Source organism: Habropoda laboriosa, unplaced genomic scaffold, assembly GCF_001263275.1.
Source record: "Habropoda laboriosa isolate 0110345459 unplaced genomic scaffold, ASM126327v1 scaffold541, whole genome shotgun sequence".
In the NCBI taxonomy this organism is placed as follows: Eukaryota; Metazoa; Arthropoda; class Insecta; order Hymenoptera; family Apidae; genus Habropoda; species Habropoda laboriosa.
Genome location: NW_017100692.1, coordinates 353,627 through 373,869, shown reverse-complemented (window position 1 = coordinate 373,869; position 20,243 = coordinate 353,627). Strand labels below are relative to the sequence as shown.

The 20,243-nt window shown below is 39.8% G+C and overlaps 1 protein-coding gene across 1 annotated transcript; it reads left to right on the top strand.

Moving 5' to 3' along the window:
* The first annotated feature begins 319 nt into the window (after positions 1-319).
* On the top strand, positions 320-12,986 carry LOC108576939. The gene is made up of 11 exons (XM_017940014.1): positions 320-812; positions 1,590-2,341; positions 2,794-3,958; positions 4,663-5,127; positions 5,812-6,171; positions 6,345-6,556; positions 7,139-7,373; positions 8,777-9,171; positions 9,995-10,531; positions 11,889-12,143; positions 12,516-12,986. The coding sequence occupies exons 1-11, from the start codon at positions 320-322 to the stop codon at positions 12,984-12,986; spliced, it is 5,340 nt and encodes a 1,779-aa protein (XP_017795503.1).
* Positions 12,987-20,243: the final 7,257 nt, after the last annotated feature.

Here is a 20,243-nt window from a genome sequence, read left to right as displayed (position 1 = left end):
TCGCTATATTTTTCACACATTTACAATAATTAAAAACAGAGCAACGACTTAAAGATTTTGCAATAAACCAAAAGTTCAAGCTCGAATAATCTTTTAAAAATTAAAACTCACAACACAAACATTGAAAATACAATTTCAGCCTTCCGACCATACACCACAATCTTAAATACACCCTGAATATAGTACAATCATTTTCGACATTTCAATAAACCATCATCTAGCTTCACGCTGTCATTCGACCATCGATCAATCACACATAACCCTAAGAAAAATTGACAGCGGTCGTTTCAAAGGTTAGCACACGAGGAACTCGTCCACGATGCAGAAACGCAAGAAGACGTCGAAATCCGAGGCTTCGGACGCCAAACCGAGGAAACAGACAGACGAGAATTCCTGGCGCGAACCACTGGAGTCGATCCTGATCAACGACGACGACTGGTGGTGCATCGTGACCATGATGGTCGAGACGATTACCGAGCACTCGAGGTGCGTGTCGATTTTCAACGCGGCCGCTGAAGAGGGTAGGCGAAAGGCCATTTACTCTCTGAGCTGTCAGAAAACGCTGGCCAGCGTGAGAGCGTTGTCGACGCAGGGCCTAGATAAATGTCCGACGATTCAGGGCGTATGTCATTACGCGAGCAAGCTTTCCAACGAGAACAACGACGCACTGCCGAGCTGGCTGATGGCGCGGATCATCAAGTACCTAATATATCGGGCCAGGGAAGAGAACATCGTCATGGCGAAAAAGCTGGCTGACCTGGACCGCGAGATAGACGAGGAGTATTGGATTATGCAGACAGTTGCTGATTGGGGTATGCGAACTGGTTGATATATCGATTTTACTGCTGATAGAAACATGTACAAAATGATCTTGTTAATGTCTATGGATAATTAATTAGGTGCACGTGGTTCGATATTAATTACGGTAATAATGATAGATTCGAATGGGAAGCTGTCGAATTTTGTGCGGTGATAGAATATGTGAATGTTTAGTCTGGGATGATAATTGCGTGAGTGAACGAAGAACGCGTGGCCACCTGAATGAAAAGGTCCTAGAAAACACCTCCGGAAAATTCAAAAAAGTTAAATTCAAAGTTGTGTGGTTTCTAAAGTCCTACATTGTGATGGTAAACAATTTTGGGGGAAAAGAAGCAGTGAGGATAAATTTTGAAAAACAGCGTGTACCACCACAATGGTTTCCACATTGTTTCTAAAACCACACCGTTTCATTGCCGGAATAAAAAGTCGTCACTTGAATTACACTTCTGCAAACTTTCAAATTTCTTTGAGTCTTCATGTTGTACAACTACCCTTGTGAGTGAAAACCCATCTACTCACCCAAAACCCCTAAAAATCAGAGTATCTCATGGAAGTATTCCATCTTTCAAAATTTCTAATTTCACTACTATTTTCCCACCTAACCTCGCTTCACAACCCACGTTGCGTTCGCTTTCCTCGCTGAAAACACAAACAAGGTGAAGCAACACGACTCGTTCCTTTACTCCACCAAAGTACGTGCATATAAAAGAACGGTGAAGCAAACAGTTAATTAAATCGGCCCACTTTCGATCGGTGTGTTTTCTTCACAGGCCAGCCAGGAGGGAAGAAGTTCGACGCGGAGAAATTCGATAGCAAAGCGAACACGAAACTACGAAAACGCGGCGAGGAATGGCGAAATACTGTTTACGTGGACGATGCACCGGTGGATGGACCGAATCTCTACGTAATTCTCACCGGTTTCCATAATCCAGATTTACCGGAACACTTGGTCAACGCTGGTGTACCGTTGAACTTACTGTTGCAAATTAAAAGACCGAGGGAACAGCTGGATCGTTCGGTGTCGTACAAAGAGAAGCCTTCGAACAGAAAGAAGTTACACTTTGTTCAGATGTACAGTGTCGGTAAATTTGAACTGTTCAATTTTTGGACGAAAGTGGAGGAGCGATTAATGAATCCGGCAGCGCATCCGGAATACTGCGACGTCGCGTTTCTTGTATTTTGCCCACCGCAACTGCCGGAGACTTATTCCGATGAAAAATACGAAATCCTGAAGAAAGATATGTACGACAGGCTGTCGTATATTGTATACGATTTTTACGATCTTTATCGACAGCATGGTAGCTATTTGAAAAGCATGAAACTGGAGAGGGGTGTCACTGAAGGAACGACGGAGAAAGTGAATACGGAAGTTTATAAAACCTTTCTGGATGCGCTTCCTATGGAGTGTGTTTCAGTGCCGCTGATATTGTTTGCAATGTTGGTGCAAGTTGAGGCGGATGACGGAGGAATTGCGATGGAAAACTCTGTCGATGAGAAAGGCGACGCGAGGTCAATGGGAAAAGTAATATTTTTTCACATTTGGAATATACGTGGAAATATATATTTTTCGATAATTTATGTAAAAGAATTACTTATTTGTGTAATTCAATTTCTTGTGAAAATTTGAGTATAGTAGAGATTCTGATACACAGTGTACAAGAAATTATGCTTCAATCCAAAAAAGTGATGATAAAATATTTAACTTTAGTAATTAGTAATTTCACAAAAAAGTGATTCGTATTTACTACAAACTTGTAACAAATTATTTTCGAGTTCCATTATTGCTTCCATCTGAGTTTTCAATTTGCTCTACAAATTATATTATAAGTAATTAACAATTAGTTGTACTATATATGTAGTATTACTAGTATCATACTATAACAATATTAGTTTATAATATTATTTATGGAGTAAATTAAAAAGTCAGACTAGCAATAATGGAACTCGGAAATAATTTGCAACAACTTCTCGTAGAGTAGCTCAAATGCGGAAGAGGAAGCTGAAACTAGCAGTCAATCTCCCGTTGAAATGTTGGAACAAAAAATAGAGAGCCTTAACATGAAGTTAAATCTCGAAGAATGTAGCATCGATAAGAGCGAACAAAACGTTTCTGACATTGAATTAATTCTTCATGGAGATAGCATGAACGAAGTGATTCGTCTTCTCGATGACTCCGCAATTGCTCGCTCAATCCCAAAAGCGACAGATTTGATCGACAACATTCTACCCATTTTCCGGCATCCGAATATCACGCGTCTGCTCGAACGCCACGAAATCTCCGTTAAAAAACTGAACAAGTACTCTCGTCACATTGACAACATCCGTCGTTACTTCGACGTTGAAATAAGTAACGAAGAGATTAAACATTATCTACACGTTCTAACGTTCGATAAACTAATATTCGGATTGTTACGAAATAACAATGAAACCTTAGAAACGACAACAGAAACGGAAAACGCGATGCGTACACATGATTCGGTAACGTTTTCAATGAAACGTTGCAAGTCACTTCCAAGTCTAACCTGGAAATCCACGCCGGAAGTGAATTTTCTCAGCGACGGTAACATCGATTACGGGAAAATCTTTCCAGAAATCATCGAATGCTCCACGCTGTTCGATCTGATAGATCCTCGTGAATTATTAGTCCCCGGTTACTTGGAGGAGAACGTTTTTAAAACGAGAACGACAGACAGACCGCGGCTGGAAGATTTCAGCGACGTCGAATTATTATCCGAGCGAATTTTTCTCCAGCTACTTCACGAGTGTCTCCATTCGTTCGATCACATGGAGTATCGATACTTCGAACCTACGGATTCTCTGTTACTCTACCACGGTAACAAGTGGAGAATCAATGGAGCGAGCGAGGAAGAAAGAATGTCTAGCATTCGGACGCCGGTTCGTCTTCGTGATTTCTGCAAATACGTGGTGCCCGAAGAAGAGGATTGGCTACGACAGGAGGAAGAAATGTACAGATTGCAGACGGCCGAGTCGATGGAAAGATTGATGAGGAAGAGCACAGAGATATACGACGGGACGATGTTGTTCCGCGACGAGGACTTCATTCTGCCGGGGACTCTGAAAGCCAAAGATCTGGAAATAAGCAGGCAGTTTGATCAGGAAAAAAGTAATTTGGAAGTAGGTAAGAAAGAGTTCCGTCGTTTAGCTGTCTATTTTCTATGCTGTTTTTTTTTTTTCTAACAATTTCTAAATGAGTTATCTATTTTTGTGTACCTTGTGTACTTGAAAATTCAAGGAATTCTGTACAAGAAATGGACCTTATCTGAGGTTTCAAATTCTTAAATAAAAAAAAGAGATGTAAAAATATGTTTTAGGAATTTAATGGTTACCAAGGCACAATTACAATAGGTGTTGCTAATTGTCAACATTTTGACGTGTCGTGGTTAATTTTTATCTCTCTAGGAGTACTAATTATAATACTATTTTTCTTTTATTTGAATCAGTGAAGTTATTTATTTTAAAGTAGGTAACAATTTATTTTGTGCTCGTCATATTTATAGCAAATTATTTTATTGGATTTAGATAAATTTTCCATACTTTAGACTCAAAATTTGTTTATCAAAGATAAGAATGAATACACATATTTTAAAAGTGAAATTGTACAAGAAACTTTTTAACACACAAAAGATGACATTAATGCATCAATGTGTTACGAGGATAACGAATTTATTTCCTCTGAATATTTCTGTACATTGTGACCGAATATTTATTTCAGTTATTGCTGCAACACCCCGCGAATATCGCTGACATCGGCGTTTAAGAAGTACCAGATTAAAAATATCCGAAATGGACAAAAGCAATAATACTTACGGTTTTCATTCACAGATGTACCATCTGAGTCTTCCGTCGAAGAGACAATAAAGAGTAGAAAGAAAGGGAAAGAAAAGGAGACAGAAAAGGAGAGCCCCAAGAAAAATAAGAAGAGCGACAGATCAACCGGCCTTCGAACTATCTCGAAGAAATCAACCGAAGATGAGAAGAAAAGCTTGTCAATTTATAGCAGCGGTGAAAAAGAGGCGGTTTACGATTTTGTAGGCTACGAACTTGGACAATTACGCGTGCAAGTAACGAATACTAAGAAGACGTTCTACTCTGCTGATGGTACTTTGATTGAAACCGAGATGGATGATTGGCTTTATAAAAACAAGGATTTACGCATCACGGTTACTCTACATGGATATAGTTTACGATTGTTCCATAGAATCAGCAGTCACGAAACGAACGAGATATTTCATTTGACGAGTAAAACAGGGATCATTCTTGCTTTCCAGAAACTACCTACGTCACAACGTGAGGCTTCTGAGTATTCTTTAAATTTTAAACATTTTTCTCTTTTTCTTAATATTATTTTTTATAAAATATATTATATTTTAGCGTATTAAATATATTGCTAAAAATATTAGTTAATAGTACGTCTAAGAAATGTAATTGTGCAGCAGATTGAAAGAGTTCAGTTTTCATACAAAGTAAATTCGGTAAAAATTGTCAAATGGTAGATGTACAGCTAATCAGAGAAAAATTATAAGATTCGTAAATTTGTTACATTCACCAGTGCAAAGGTACAGAGTTCAAACTTGAGAACATTATCAGACGCAGCTTCGTACATACATATTTTGTTGGATCTTATCATGCGACATGCACGAGATAAATTAATATTGTAGGTGAAGTTGAAGAACATGTCATGGAAGTGACGTTCGAATTTAGTTGCAAGTAACAAGTTTCATATACTTGTACATAACGAACTTTGAAATCGTGTTACCAGCGAGATTTGATAGTGCACTTCCATGAATTGTTTCATCTTGCGTCGTACAATAATATATGTGTGTATATAATTAATTAATTTGTTAATTGGGGAACCATAGGAATCTAACTTGGAAATATTCAAAGTTCGTAAGTGCTAATATTTGAAAAATAAGTATTGCTTGCAACCATTTTTCAACAAGCATAATTTTCTTCGTGTGTTGATGTCTTCAGATGTGTCATTGAATTCCTTCCAATATAACTGGCAAGACGTGAACGTCGAAATTAGGGCCTCGTGGCCGACAGGATTACAGATAAAACCTATAACCGGAGATGGACCGCAGAATCCGTATTACATTCAACAATCCTACATACAAAAGGGACGTAACGACAAAGAGGAAAATTGTGAAATTTGCAGAAAGTTTCTGAGAAATGGAACAGTTCTGAAATACCTAGACAACGGTACAGTAATTGTTCTCCGCCCCAATGGAGTAATTGTAACCTGTACAGCTTTCGAGAAACTGGAAACCAAGCAAAACGGAAACAAGGACAACGAGACCAGAGCTTCGAAACATTCACGTGTCAATTCTTCAGGTAACTATTGCAAAATGATGCATAACATATCGTCAGAATTGAAAATATTTCATACGAATTAGAGATCGTTGGTAACTGATATTTTTATTTAGGAAACGAATATAATTTTCGTTATTGAAGGTCAGAATGTTATTGTATCACAATAATTGCTAATAATGAAAATGTGATTATAGATACATTGAATCAAAATTTTGGAGAAAATATTACTGAGAATTTATTGCAAATATACAAGCCAATATGTCTTCTGTTTTTTAAAGGTGACAGACCAAACAGGGCGTCTAAGGTTGCAGCTAAAACTAGAAAGAAACCGACAAGTCCCTCGAAGACTCGATTGCTTGGAGCGGTCGAGGGAGATCCTGCGTCTGCACAGCAGAATTCCACGACGGTGAATCAAGTGTCCGTTAAATTTCGTTTTAACCCAAGCACCAGAACAATCTGATCCAATAAGACAATAATTCAGGTCTTGCGAGACGCTTAACACATCGATATTTCATTCTCGTTGATAGGGAGCATAGGTTGATTCGATTAATTGCACACTTGCAAAGATAAAACATGTAGAGCTTTTTGTCTTTCTTTCAAACATTCTTCCCTTTTTTTATTTGAAATTAAACTTTTGTGGAACTAAAATAAACAGACGATACACAGTGGCATTCAAAACTTTCCTAAAAATTGCTCAGAGATGTTTTAAAAATGGAAACTCCTTCTTTTCTATATTTTAAATTTGAAATTAAACTTTTGTACAGTTTACACAGTGGCATTCAAGAATTTCCCAAAAATTAAATCGGTATAGAAAAGCAAACTGCAACAAAAGAATTAACCAAGAAATATTTTTTTACTAAAAAATTCACAGTGCTCTCAGGTGAAGCTGTAGTTGCTAAAAAATCTCTCGCGTCACTGTGAATCGTGTAGCAATGAACCCATTAAGAAACCGTTCGTTCTCATTGAGTCGAACATGACTTGCCTCCAGAAACATGACAGCATCTTGTCAATGGCGGACAATACGGTCAAAGTGTCACGGTACACGGTCCTGAATCATGATGGTGGGCGGTACGAGGTGCTCGACGACTTGGTCGTAAGTGAACAGCATCGATTACTCGTGAGAATGGCGTCGGACTACGAGGTTGACGAGAAATTCACACGTCGCGCTGACGGCACCAACATGTTGCTTAAGTCCAATGGAGAATTGATTGTCAGATTTCCAGGTAGGTTTCAACGTACCTGCCACTTCGCAGAACGAATTTCACTTTCTGCACGCTACCGTATTTCATTCGATAACATCGCGAAATTTTCTAATCGAGACAAACAACACGAACGAAAGTCTCGGTGTTTAATAATTCCTCTATTCCGCTGAATACCAAATAGAACTTCTCTAATAACCTACGTAGAATCGTTTCGAATGAAATAAGTTTAACGTGTTTCTTCTTTTTTTGCAATTTTCTGAAATATTTTCATCGCGATTTATCCTTATCCGTACTTCTTCACACCAGGTAAATATTTATCTTATGGAACAATGAAAAATCATGCAACCATTCGCGACTACGTTGTATAAACCGTTTTCGCGTAACGTATGCGGAAGCCAAGTTCGTAAACTTTCATCTGAACTTTCCTCATCTCGGCTGTATTTTGTTTGCTCGTTGAACGCAGTTCCACAAACGTTTGAAGAACTCACAGGAAAAGCGAAGCTTCGCGATTGTGTAGATATTCCCTTCGAATGATTATTCTGTCTCAAAATTTCTTCTACTTCTATCAAAACAGTTGATCAAAGTAAAAATCACCAGAGTTTTCTTCACTTTTTCCTCACTTTCTTCACTGTATCGTAGGATCTACACCGTCGTGAAAAAGTATGCACACTTTTTCTTCCATTTTCCATATTCGCCCTTTGAAACCATTTAAATTACGTATAAAAATTTTCTCCTACCACCATAGTTAGGGAAGATAATTAGGTTTTACGTAGCGAAACCTGTACAGGACGAAAATACAAGTTTGTATTAGAATACACTATAGAAGACAATGTAATCTCTATCGGTGGTATCGCGATTACAGCCATTTTCAAAGTCCATTATCAAACAGGTAAAGCCGAATGATTTTACGACACCGCCTAATACGCGTTCTCCGGTGAAAGAAGAAGTTCCTCTCGGTTAGAAAAGTTTGCTCCATTTTCAATAATGTCGATTTTAATAGAACTACGGCAGCCTTAAGTGCTTTTAAATTCATTACTTCTCGAACTAGCTCGGATAAGTTCTCGGGAAGCTGTTATTTGGTCGCTTGTAATGTACATTCGCTATAAATCGAGGGGAAGAAAGAAGCATGCTTGAGAAGAAACATTTTTCATTTTTCTTCTTCTCTTCTCTCTTTACTTTTCTCTGAAAATTACTGCACTGTGAGCTTTTTAGCAGAAGTAAACATCGATCGTCAAATATTATCTAATTCGTCAAAAAATTTAAACGAATTGAAATTAACAGATTAGAGCCAAATAATGTCCGTGCGTTGTTTCTTTGAAAATCTTCGAGAGAGAACTAGAACGGTGGAACGGTTTCGCAAATTTTACAGAGGGATTCCGTTCACGCTGTGTTCCTCTGTAATTCAAAGCTACGTTACGTTTCAGACGGTACGCGTATCACGACCGGCTACGCGATAGAAAAGGAACCAGCGATGTGTGACTGGACCGAGGAAGAAATTCTGCTGTACTTCACGTCGGACGGTGGAAGAGAAGATGAGGAAACGTACGCTTCGTTTTCAAATCTTAGCAACGTCGAGGAGGCGGCTTCTTCGTCGTGGAGACGTAACGTGGAGCAAGAAGAGAAAATAACCGAGGTATTGATCGAGGACAGCTTTGTCTCTGTCCTGTTGACGTGTCGTGCCGAGCACAAGAACTATGCCACAGTGTCCTACGATCAGTCAGCAGTTAGCTGCACTCTATCGATGCCCGACGATCTTCGAGTCAGCATATCGAGAAGAGGTCATTACGAAGTTTCGATGGCGGACGGAGTTAATCTGAAGGTAATCGAAACTCGCGAGATGAGATTCGTTCGAAAGCGGATATCTAATGCCGAGGAATCCTGGCCTTTCGGATAGTGAAACACACTTAAACTCTCACGGCCCTTCGTGAGAAATACGAACCGAGATGATATTTCAGGGATAAAGGGCTCGTCGATTTTCTTTTTACGCCGACGAAATGGACTTGCCGGTTTTACGAGACCGTTTTTCGGGTTTATGGGTCTAGCTCGATGGTGAGATCTTGTCATCTTACGGGCAGGGAGTGTTGAATAATTAAAAAATGTGGGTAGTTGAATAATTGGAGCGCGCTTATTAAGTTCGTTTACAATTTCACAAGAATTAAAGTCACTGTTTGTAATTTCTCTGTTCAATCTTTGAAAGTGATACGATAGCGAGAAATTCTTTTCTTAACAGTGGTTAATTTTTATTTTTAGCAAAAATTATTTCGATAATTTCTGTACAATGAAATTAATTTCAGACCTTTCAATTTTGAATTTACTATCGCTAGTTAAAAGTGGTATGGCGCACTGCTTTAAACTTCTCTGTTCTATCTTTGAAAGTGATACAATAATGAAAGATATAGAAAGGGATAAAACATTAAGAGTTTCTGAGGATCTACGACTCATATCGTAGACTTTGAAAAGTAAATTTTAAAATATCGCCCTGTAAAACGAATAATTACAGATATACAGTACTGCGAAAAATTATTATTTATAAATCGAATTTTCAACATTTCCTTCATCGCTTGAAACTTGCATTTCGTACCATACGTCTACTCAACATATCAAACAAACGCTAACTTCCACGAAAAATATCTTCCCGTTAGATCGACGAAGACACTCTGTCGTTGAAAGGCAACCAGTGTGCCACTTGCGGCAGCCAGTCAACATCCACCTACAGCTTCTCCCCCTTCGAATCATCAGTTATATTCACGACCGTGGATGTCTATGGAAACGTATTCGGAGTAAAGAGCGACGGATCTACTTATTATTGTCCCCGAACATACACGACCAAACGTCAGAATCGAAGCTCGAGCATAGACACTGTCCGACAAAGGAAACAGGAGGGACAGGGCGGAGAATCGGACGAAGAGGAAGAAATCTTGGAAGATATTTGCCGTCACGAGAGACTCCGTTTCAAGACCGACAACCTAAGCTACAGAATATTCTCGATGAATCGAGATCTCACAGCTTACGAGTACATTCATCGGTTCGAGAGGAACCAGCAGGAGCTGGTAGCGATGTACGACGACAAGACGAGTATGATTCTGTATCCAGGCACGCGTCGACCGCAACTTCGTCGTTTGATTACATATCAGCCCGTGGGAACTGAGTCACGATCAAAGAGCTCGCTGTCATTTCCGGTTAGATAATCGGAGCAAACCTATTTCGTTTAGTTATTATCAGTTCTTCGCGTTTCTGCCGGGGTGCTTGTTTTAACGAAGCATTCGCTGAATTTAGCCGCGGAGAAAATCAAAGGGACGCGGAGGAAATTGTGTGGAGCCTGTTTTCTTTAATTCTGGAAATGAGCTGGAACCAGAAAGAAGTCGACGGGATACAATGGGGGTTTGAAACGCTTTGTTCGGGGCTCTCGTTTCTTCGGGACAATATTTATCTCAAAAGAGATAATTGAGAAACGTTTAGGTCTTTCTTTCGCAGTTTTTATCGTTCAAGTTACGTTTTATGCCATTTTCCTGAATACTACCTCGGTAGCTGTATTAATCTTATGCTGTGTCAAAGCACGCGATCTTTAGAATGGTACATATTTTTTTCAAATAAGAAATATCGCATTATTTTTGAGGAAAGGAGTTCAAGGAGACAGTTTTTGTGGTCCGTGTACGCTGCCGTCCGTAAGTATTACAACACCTATTGTGATTTATTAAATTTGCTTCACGTTCAATAAATTCTAATACTTAAGGAATGTTAAGTATGTGATGTCACCTCGATCGTTCGACACTCTGGAATTTCTCTGGGGGCCCATTCTCGACGAATGTGTCTCCAGTGTAGATACCGAATCCTTGCTGCTGGAAATAGCTACGATTGGCTACAGCCAAAAAATTGTAATTACCAGTCTGCGTGTCTGATAGATATCGCGAGCATCCTTTCAGTGCGCCGTTTTCTGGAAAGGGTTGTTTAATACCTGGTCCGTCGCGCGACACACAAAACTTTGGCAACGGTATGGAATTGCCACAGGGTTGTAAATCTAGAGTTCTGTGTACCGTCAGCAACCGATTTCAAATTTACCCTTAGGAAACTTCGGTTTTACGACGTATCTTCGGCTATAGAGGATGAACGAAATGAAATTCTAAAACTTTAATAACATAGACGTAACATTTTAATGTCTAAAATTAATATTCAGAGTTTAATGCTTGAAACGAAGCAATAAAAACTAGTTTCTCCTAGCGAGAAATAGTGTATACCGAAGGTTAAACAATTTATTAATATTCTGAACTGGAAAATAGTCTCTCGTCGCAATCGTTTTATAAATCAACATGGCCAACGAAAAAAGGGAACATTTATTCTTCAGTAGATGGGAATGTAGGAATTTAAAGAGTTTCTTCGGCACACAGTGAAAAACTGGAACACGTATTCTTCAATAGGTCGAAATATAGTGAAAATACGATGAAAAATTTAGAACAATGACACTTTTGATAAGGAAGAAATATTGGTTTTTTTACAGAAAATAAATTAGTCCAAGTATTCTTCTTTTTCTACCGTTAGGATTACCAAGTGAAGCCAACGAATTTCGACAGAAGGGACTTGCTACGTAGTACCTACTCAATTCCATACGACTGGCTATTTCCATTCGGACGAAACGGCGATGGTATTTGGAAAAATACCCACGATCGTCCTCTAATGGGTGATGTCGAGGCCCTGCCCGAATTATTGAGAATTCGTATTCTGCGTGGGTTCAAGGAACCAGGTGGAAATGCGGTGATCGATCTCCAAAGAGCACTCGGCAGCTATTGGATGTCCGTTAGTGAATTAATGTCCTTTTCTACCAAGCTACCGCCAGATGTTCCAATTAAACTTACCCAACCGGATACCAACTCGCTCTTCTTTTTTAAATTATACAAAATTAACGTGATTCTTCGTTTATTCCGTTAAATATTGTAGTTTTATCGATGAAGAAAGTGATACAACGATAAAACAACATCCTGAACGCAATTAAACTTAGCTGACCGGATATCAAGGCGCCTTTCTTTTTTAAATTACACAAAATTATCGCGATTTGTTCGTTTATTCCTCTTACTCCGTTAATTCCTCATTATCTATATTTTAAGCATCAATTCTTCGCTCGCTTTCTTTCGTAGAACTTTAATTAACCGAAACTAAATGCACACTCAGCTTGTTCGAGGTATTCTCCAATCACGAGTCAACGTACACGAGGAAGAAGAAACTTCGCAGGAAGAGAAGATGAAGACAGTGTACGACGAAGTGGAAAGCAACCTTCGCACCTTGTCGTTGGGTACGAAAAAGACGATTGACGTTGAAACGTACAAAATCGGTTTGGAAAAACCATGGACGACAGCGAAGCCAAGGGTTCGAAGGAGATCGATGAAGTTTGACGAAGTCCTCGAGCACAAAGCCGCGGAGAAGGAGACACTCGAATGGTACAAACGTTGCGCGAGGGAAAAGTTCATTCTGCCGTACTTCCAAAATATACCGGGGGCGTGTTTTCTCTGGATAATGGATTGCATGGAGAACGCTATGAACATATCGGCGGACAGCGTATCAGCGTTGGAGGAGTATCAGTGTGAAAGTCGGAAGTGCTTTGAACACAATGAGCGCGCGATACCTCGACAGAATTTAAATTAACTTCTTGTTCGACATCGTGCTTTTAGCGAAATTTTCCCCGGGATTAAATTAATTCAGTCAAAGAGCGGCCCCGGCCCCGGGACCGCGATTACTCGGACAAAAGTTCGATGGGCGGGTAAACTTGCACAGGGCTGCGGCTAATAAACAACTTTTAGAGGGGAGAGAATTGGCTGAAGCGCGATTATTTCAATGCGAGGAACGCAGTAGCGGCGAACTTTCGGTGGAAAAGCGCAATCGAATGAAGACGACGTTCTTCGTATTCCGTAAAGTGTATTTGACGGTGCAGGAAAGTTGTGTCTTCGGAGAAAGAATGTAAGATGGTAATAAAATGTTTAAATTTCACTACACGTAGCGAGGAACGCAAGAATTTTCACGGAAAAATTGCTAATTAGGTTGATCTGTTTAATGAAAATGACAAGTTCATCCTAAGTGGCCTAAGTCTTTTCTTTCATTTGGTCGAACACGTGGAAATGACATTGTGCGAGATCCACACTGTACGATGGATATTGCGCAAGAACATCTCTGTCACACTTGCAGAATGTGATCCAACATTGTTACAAAAGACAACCATTTTTCTATTGACTCTTCCGGCTCGTTAATTCTTTTTCATTAATAAGCAAAAACAAATTCGGCGAGAATTATACCTTCCGAACTTATCAACTCACCCTCGTACAGAAAGAACGACTCGCGACATTATCGCGACACCAGAAAGAAAAATATGCCGTCTCTTCTTTAACTTTCCGCTGTTTGCAACTCATCAGAGTCTGATAAAGGCCAACTCGAGGAATGAGTTTCCCTTGATTCTCGTCGGGCTCCTTCCTTCATTCGTAATCGAAACGCGAATAACGGAAATGGGGCTACCGACCGACAGTGGGAAACTTCGTTTCAAACTAGCGAAGTGTCCGACGCACGTATCGGAACAGCACGCAAGAATTTTCGATCAGTTCCTCCTGTTTACCCCGGACCCGTTCGTTCTATTAAAGCTAACAGCTCGATAGTGAGCGCGGCGTGCATTAAAATGAATCACGGTATCAACCCCGTGCCGATATTCCCGAAAACTCATATTACGCGATTTCCGTATCCAGTTATGCTAATTGCCCCGCGTTACAACATCATCGAACGTTCGCGTTTATTGTTCGATATGCGGCCGAGTAATATCGACGGAGTAGGAAGAGTGTGGCGTTCGATGCGAATCGAACAGACGTTTAATATAAGCGCGGCTCGGGTTAGAGTAGCTCTCTCTCTCTCTCTCTCTCGCGTAGTGTAGCAGTGTCTCGCTCGTGGTACAACCGGAAGGAAACACAGAGGGGTAGAGAGCATTTTCGTCTCGCATGCACGTTTTTAGCAGCTGGTGATTTCGGGACGCGTGGCAAGAATACCGGACGGGCAGCGAGTTAGAAAAGGGTGGTCGGGCGTCGTAAAGGGGTAACAGCTGTCACAGTACCATATGCCTGGGACATTACTCGCAAAAGTAGGGAAGACTCGTAAAAGTACGGCACACGTTTTTATACTTCCTTCCCGTTTTCTTTCGAGTCGCGTTACGATTCCGTCTTTCTCCTCTCTTCGTTCACGCGATAGAGCTGGTCCAAGAGCAAGGTGAAATCTGAGTCGTTGGTTTCGAAACGAAACGAAAGTGCTCCCTCTAGCTGTGTACAGCTTTAAATGATTCTTCGATGCGTTGATTAAATTCGCCGAGTTTTGTTGTAATTTCGCCGTCTTCTTCTTTCTCGACGAAATAGCGAGTGACTTGTGAAGTAGATATGGGAGCAGAAGAAAGATTTGAGATCTCAGGATCTCCAGTTGACAAGTTGAATCTTGATGCCCATAGCCAAGGCATCCTCTTTATTTGCTCTTTTCCTGCGCTGACATTCGCCCTCGAATGTCTTCGGTGCATTTCGCACTCTTTCTATAACGTCGTATGCTTCTTTTCGCCGTCTTTGTCGCCGCCTCATATGGCCCTAGATACCTGCATTCTGGGCAAACCCACGATTGTAGGAGCCGAAAAAACGTTTGAGGGACCAAGCTAGAGAATCGAACCCACGACCTTTGACACGTAAACCGGGACTCTGAGCATATAGCCAAGGTACCCTCTTTATTTGCTCTTTTATGGCCAAGATCCCACATTCAACCGTCCTGCGCTGATTTTCACCCTCAAATGTCTCAAGCGCACTTCACAACTCTCTCTCTCTCTCTCTAACGTCGCACTTCTTTTCATCGTCATCCTCATCATCGCCTCGTGCGGTCGTAGACGAACCCCAATTGTGGAAGCTGAAGAAAAATTTGAGGGATCAAGCGGGAATATCAAGGCGTCCTCTTTATTTAATCGTTGTTATTTGCTCCTTCTGATGGGTGCTGAGTCCCCGACACCCTATAGATAACGCCTGCGAAGAGCAACCGCGATTCATTTTTATCGTGCGCCTGCAGATTGCGCGGAAATCCGTGGGCAATTGAAGGAAGAGCGAGAATGGACACGTTTAAAACCGTGATCTCCGTGGGAACCATGAGAGGATAGAAGTTTTGAGAATATGTAAATGAAGGACCTGTGAAATCTTCGTATGATAACGTGGTCCACGTACGCCGAAGCTTCTTTTCTTTCGTCCTTTTTGCAACAGTTTGGGAGATACGCTTTTGTAATACCTAGTTTTATCCCGTTGTCACGGCAAAATCATCATGCAAATTACAGTGAAATCTGGATCGTTATAAAGCGGTTTCAGTTAAATTTTGCAATGGTAAGTAATACCGCCAGTATTAGGCGGATTTGAATAAAATGCATTGAGAATTATACGGATTTAGTTTCGTGGTATTAAATAAATTTTATACACAACAAGATTAACAACCATCTACGTGATATATTTTTTGCAAAATGTTTTATATTCGAGTTACCCTATTTCCTTGATTACTGCATAAACGAAGAGATCCTTTGATAATGTGAAAAATTTCAGCTGGAACAGAAATGACCTCGAACTCTAAAATTTTTAATCAAACATGAGACTCCCTTTCATTCCTCGCCACTTCTTCCATCTTGTTCACCCTTTGAAACCATTTAAATTACGTATAAAAATGTTCTCGTACCACCATAATTTCAGAAGATAATTAGCCTGTTTCACGTTGCCCACCCTATATACCACACTGCACGCCTAAAAGAATCTAGAATTCATCTAACTTTTAACTATGAATCTCTTCGAATAACGTTTTACATTTGAAATTTATATTCACAGCCCCTGCTAAATTTCATTATTTCTCGCGTAATAATATGTCAGAGTAAAACAAGAATGTACCCATGACACAGTGTATACTCGCCGTTGATAAAAGAAGAGAGGGAGGAAACGTTGATGGCGAAGATCAGCGGTAAAAAAGAATCGTGTCTGTATGGTCCCGGTGAGACCGAGCCCAATGACGGAATACGTATAACGCGAGACGAGCTAGACTTTTTTTTCTTCCCCGGTGTGCCAGGTCGCATGACGTTTTGGACGGGAAAATGATATAGGTTAAAAATACGTGAGCGAAATCCTTCAGGAGGACCGGAGACAACCGGAAATACGGACTCGGCCCGCGTCCCCGAACGATTCCGTGTGATTCCACCTGCCAGATAAAAGAAGCAATTCACGAGACGTTCTCGGGGAAGCATTATTCCGTAAAGAAATGCGATTATGGACGTTGAAAGAATATCCGTTGAACTTGATGAAAGGCATTTTTCTTCTTATTGAAAGGAAATATTATTTTGAATTTTAATTCTCGTTTCAGCAATTTCTCATTTTCGTTATTACGAGAATGAATTGTCATTGTTATTCTTGAACGTGGAATTTCTTAGCGCTGTAATTTCCATTTTCACTCAATCGCTCGAGCAATTTTTCAGAATATTCTGGCGACGAGTATGCAGAGGTGTACAGTTTTAGATATAAGTAAAAGTTTTATTAGAAGCTTTAATTAGAGAACAAAAGGAATTGTATCTAGTACTTGACTCTTCGATTTTCTTTCACATTCATAATTCTTTTGGTTCTAAACTTCTCAATTGAGTATAAAATGAAACTTCTTAACAGGTTAACTCTCCATAACGCCGTGTCACTTGGAAGGTACGTATCCACTTATATATTTTTTATGCCTCGTCTTATTTGCTGACTGTCATACTGTTGTCACCAGCCGATTTCTTTGTAATAATTATTAATTCTTGCTCCTCCCATCAAACTGTATAATTGCAATCAACCGTAACTCTTCTTCTCGTGAACGAATAAAAATCACGTTATAAAGCTTTAAACAATTTAGAAAATACAGAAAATACACACAAATACCAAACTCTCACTCCAACAAAATCACTCTGAAAATCAATAAATCTTCTAACCCACGAAACGCTGAAGATCGAAGTGCTTATAGTACTTCGCTTGAAGAGAGACCGTGCCAAGAGACAATTACGCAGAAAGAACCTATCTCTCATGAGCAATAGAACAGAGGAGACATGTAGGAGTGTGTAAAAAGGTGGATGTAACAGAGATGGAACAGCGATTCCGAAGTACCGCGCACATGTATCGAGTCGGTCTGGGTTTTAGCTAGGGCGTGTATACGGAACGTTTACGTATCACGTTATTGGACAAAAGTTGCACCATCGGTTTTAGACGCGACGCGATCTGATTTATCGGCCAGCGCGGATTTTTCGGTACGAGAGGGAGAAACTACGAGACGGGCCATTTTTCTCAGGCTGCAGCTGGATAACGTGCAACTCTTCCTCTCTCTCCTTCAAACCCTTCTCTCCCCTACCACGCCTCTTCCTCTTTCCTCTTTCTTCTTCCCTCTCGTTTCCTGTTGTTCTATTTCGCTAGGCAGCAAAATATATGAACTCTGTACGCTCGCAGAGCCCACCAATGGCGAATCTATTCGGCTCTGGTGCTTTCGGGTACGACTAAAGACAGTTAACATATTATGGAGGGTATCGACGTTGTAGATCTTGTCCGCGAGTAATTCGATTATTTCGCGACGTACAAGACTCGTTTCATTTCGGGTAATTGGTATTACCCCCATGCGGTATTAACCGCATCCCTTGAACCCGCACGCATGGACCACGCGTATGCGTGCATACCTACGTGTCGATCAATATCGCGGCGCAACGTTGTTAATATTGTTCGACGAAATGTGCCGCGTTCGCCGATTTCGCTATGTTCCATTTTTTTTTTTTTTTTAGCAAACAGACCCGCGCGGATGATGAAGGCGAATTTCTGATTTATAAAACAACCGTGAGTTCTTCGATATTCCGGAACAGAGCACACACGTAAACAGTGAAATCGAAGCGATATGAATATGAAAAAAATTCTCACATTAAATACTACGTTTCTGGAAAAATAGATAGGCACAGAGGGAATTTTTATTTCTCGATTTTAATTAAACATTCTCTGCTAACGACTGATATAATATGCTATCTATACGGTGAAAAATGTTTTTGGCCTATGACAGAGAAATATTAAATTTTGAATTAAACAATGTGCTGTACAGTGTGGAGAAAGGGGAATTTCGTCTGAATGTTTATTAGGAGTGAGTAACAATAAGGTTTAAGTGTCAAAGGTTTAGATTAGGATGTGAAAGAAGGCTACTCAAATTTTTTCAATGATGATCCGTCAGGCACTTCCTCGCGCTTTACGATTGCTATACACAAACGAAACATATGTATATTTAAATAAATTTGTTAAAAACGCCTCTTTTACACTTTACCATAGCTAGACGTATAAGTATTTTCCTATAAACAGTACGCCTTAATATCGCAATTTCGATTCGCCCGCTGAAGCATTGATTCGTACTACTGAAATATATGTACAATGATTTATACGTATTTTTACGACAACGTAACAAATTTTATAGTTATAGAGATGTGAAGGACGATTATTTGGACTGATTGCTTGAGATTAGGATGTGAAAGAAAGCTACCCAAAGTGCAATTGTAATCCGTCAGATCGAATCTTCACGTTTCACGACACAACACTATAGATATGTATATCTATATAAATTTATGCAGCTTCATTGAGAAACCTTACCTTTACACCTTACCAAATGTAGATTTAGATGTATTTTCCTACAAATAGTGGGTTTTAATGTCACAATTTCAATTTGCCCGCGGAACCATTGGTTTACACTACTGAAACGTACGTACAATAGCTTATATGTACTTTTGCAACGACACAGAAAGTTTCATAGTTCCAGAATAATCGAAAGCGCGTCAAACTGTTGCTGTTTGCTATGTTTAATAAAAATCAGGCATGTAAAGGTCAGATTCTGCAGTTAGTTACAGCGAAAGCCGTTTCAATCCTCGAATACTAATTCCCCGAGCAATAAAGGTAGTGCTGAACTCTGCGTTACAGCTTTACCTAGAATTCCTCGTAGAGTACGATGCACTGTGTCAGCTTCATTTCGGTGCAGTAACCAAAGTACATTCTGTTAATTCAAGCGTGGTCCTTGTACGAGCAATTTGTTTACAATACCTGTGCATGCAATAGTAATTTCTATTAGTCTTGCCTCAATGAACGTAGTAATCAGGAGTGTTAAGGACCAGGAATATCGAACCACGTGTAAATCGGTTACTTTCCTGTTGAATTATTTTTAAAAATATGCACTTAAGCTCGAATTGTACGATTTATCGTGTCTTCTAGAATGGATAAATTTCTCTTAGTTTTTCCCAAGGAAGAAAGTCGTCAGATTACGTCGAAACCAACGATTTTCAGCGAGTACTTGAGTACCCGTGAATAATTAGAAGTTGTGCTGCAACCATGTCAGAAACATTTGAAAGAGAGACACCCTGTATAATGTCCAACTTCTAATGGAAATTTTCCGCGCTAAATTTCCTTCTTAATCAAGTAATTTGCAATCAAGAAATTGGGAAAGTTGATATTAACATAAAGTGCCAAAGTTAATTTACGTGTTAAATGGAAACTAGAACTTGTCGGAATTAGAATAATGCGTCTTGAGCTCTTGAATTAACTACTCTTGGAAGCTTCCAAGAAGACGTTTCTCTGCAAAAGAGAACACAGGTAGTTCCTTATCGCATTGAATAAATAATTTTGTGACGAACAGGTGTTACAAATGTGGAAGCATAAAAGTTGAAAAGAAGCAGAACAACAGGTGACCCTTTATTTTCAATTAATTTACATTGAAAACGTCAAAATCTGCACAAAAAATTTAACATTGTTATGCTATATGCAGCAACAGATTGCCATGATCCTACGAACAGTTTGTCCAGTGTGAAATTTAATTATCCTCGCTAGCAGACAGTCATTTGCA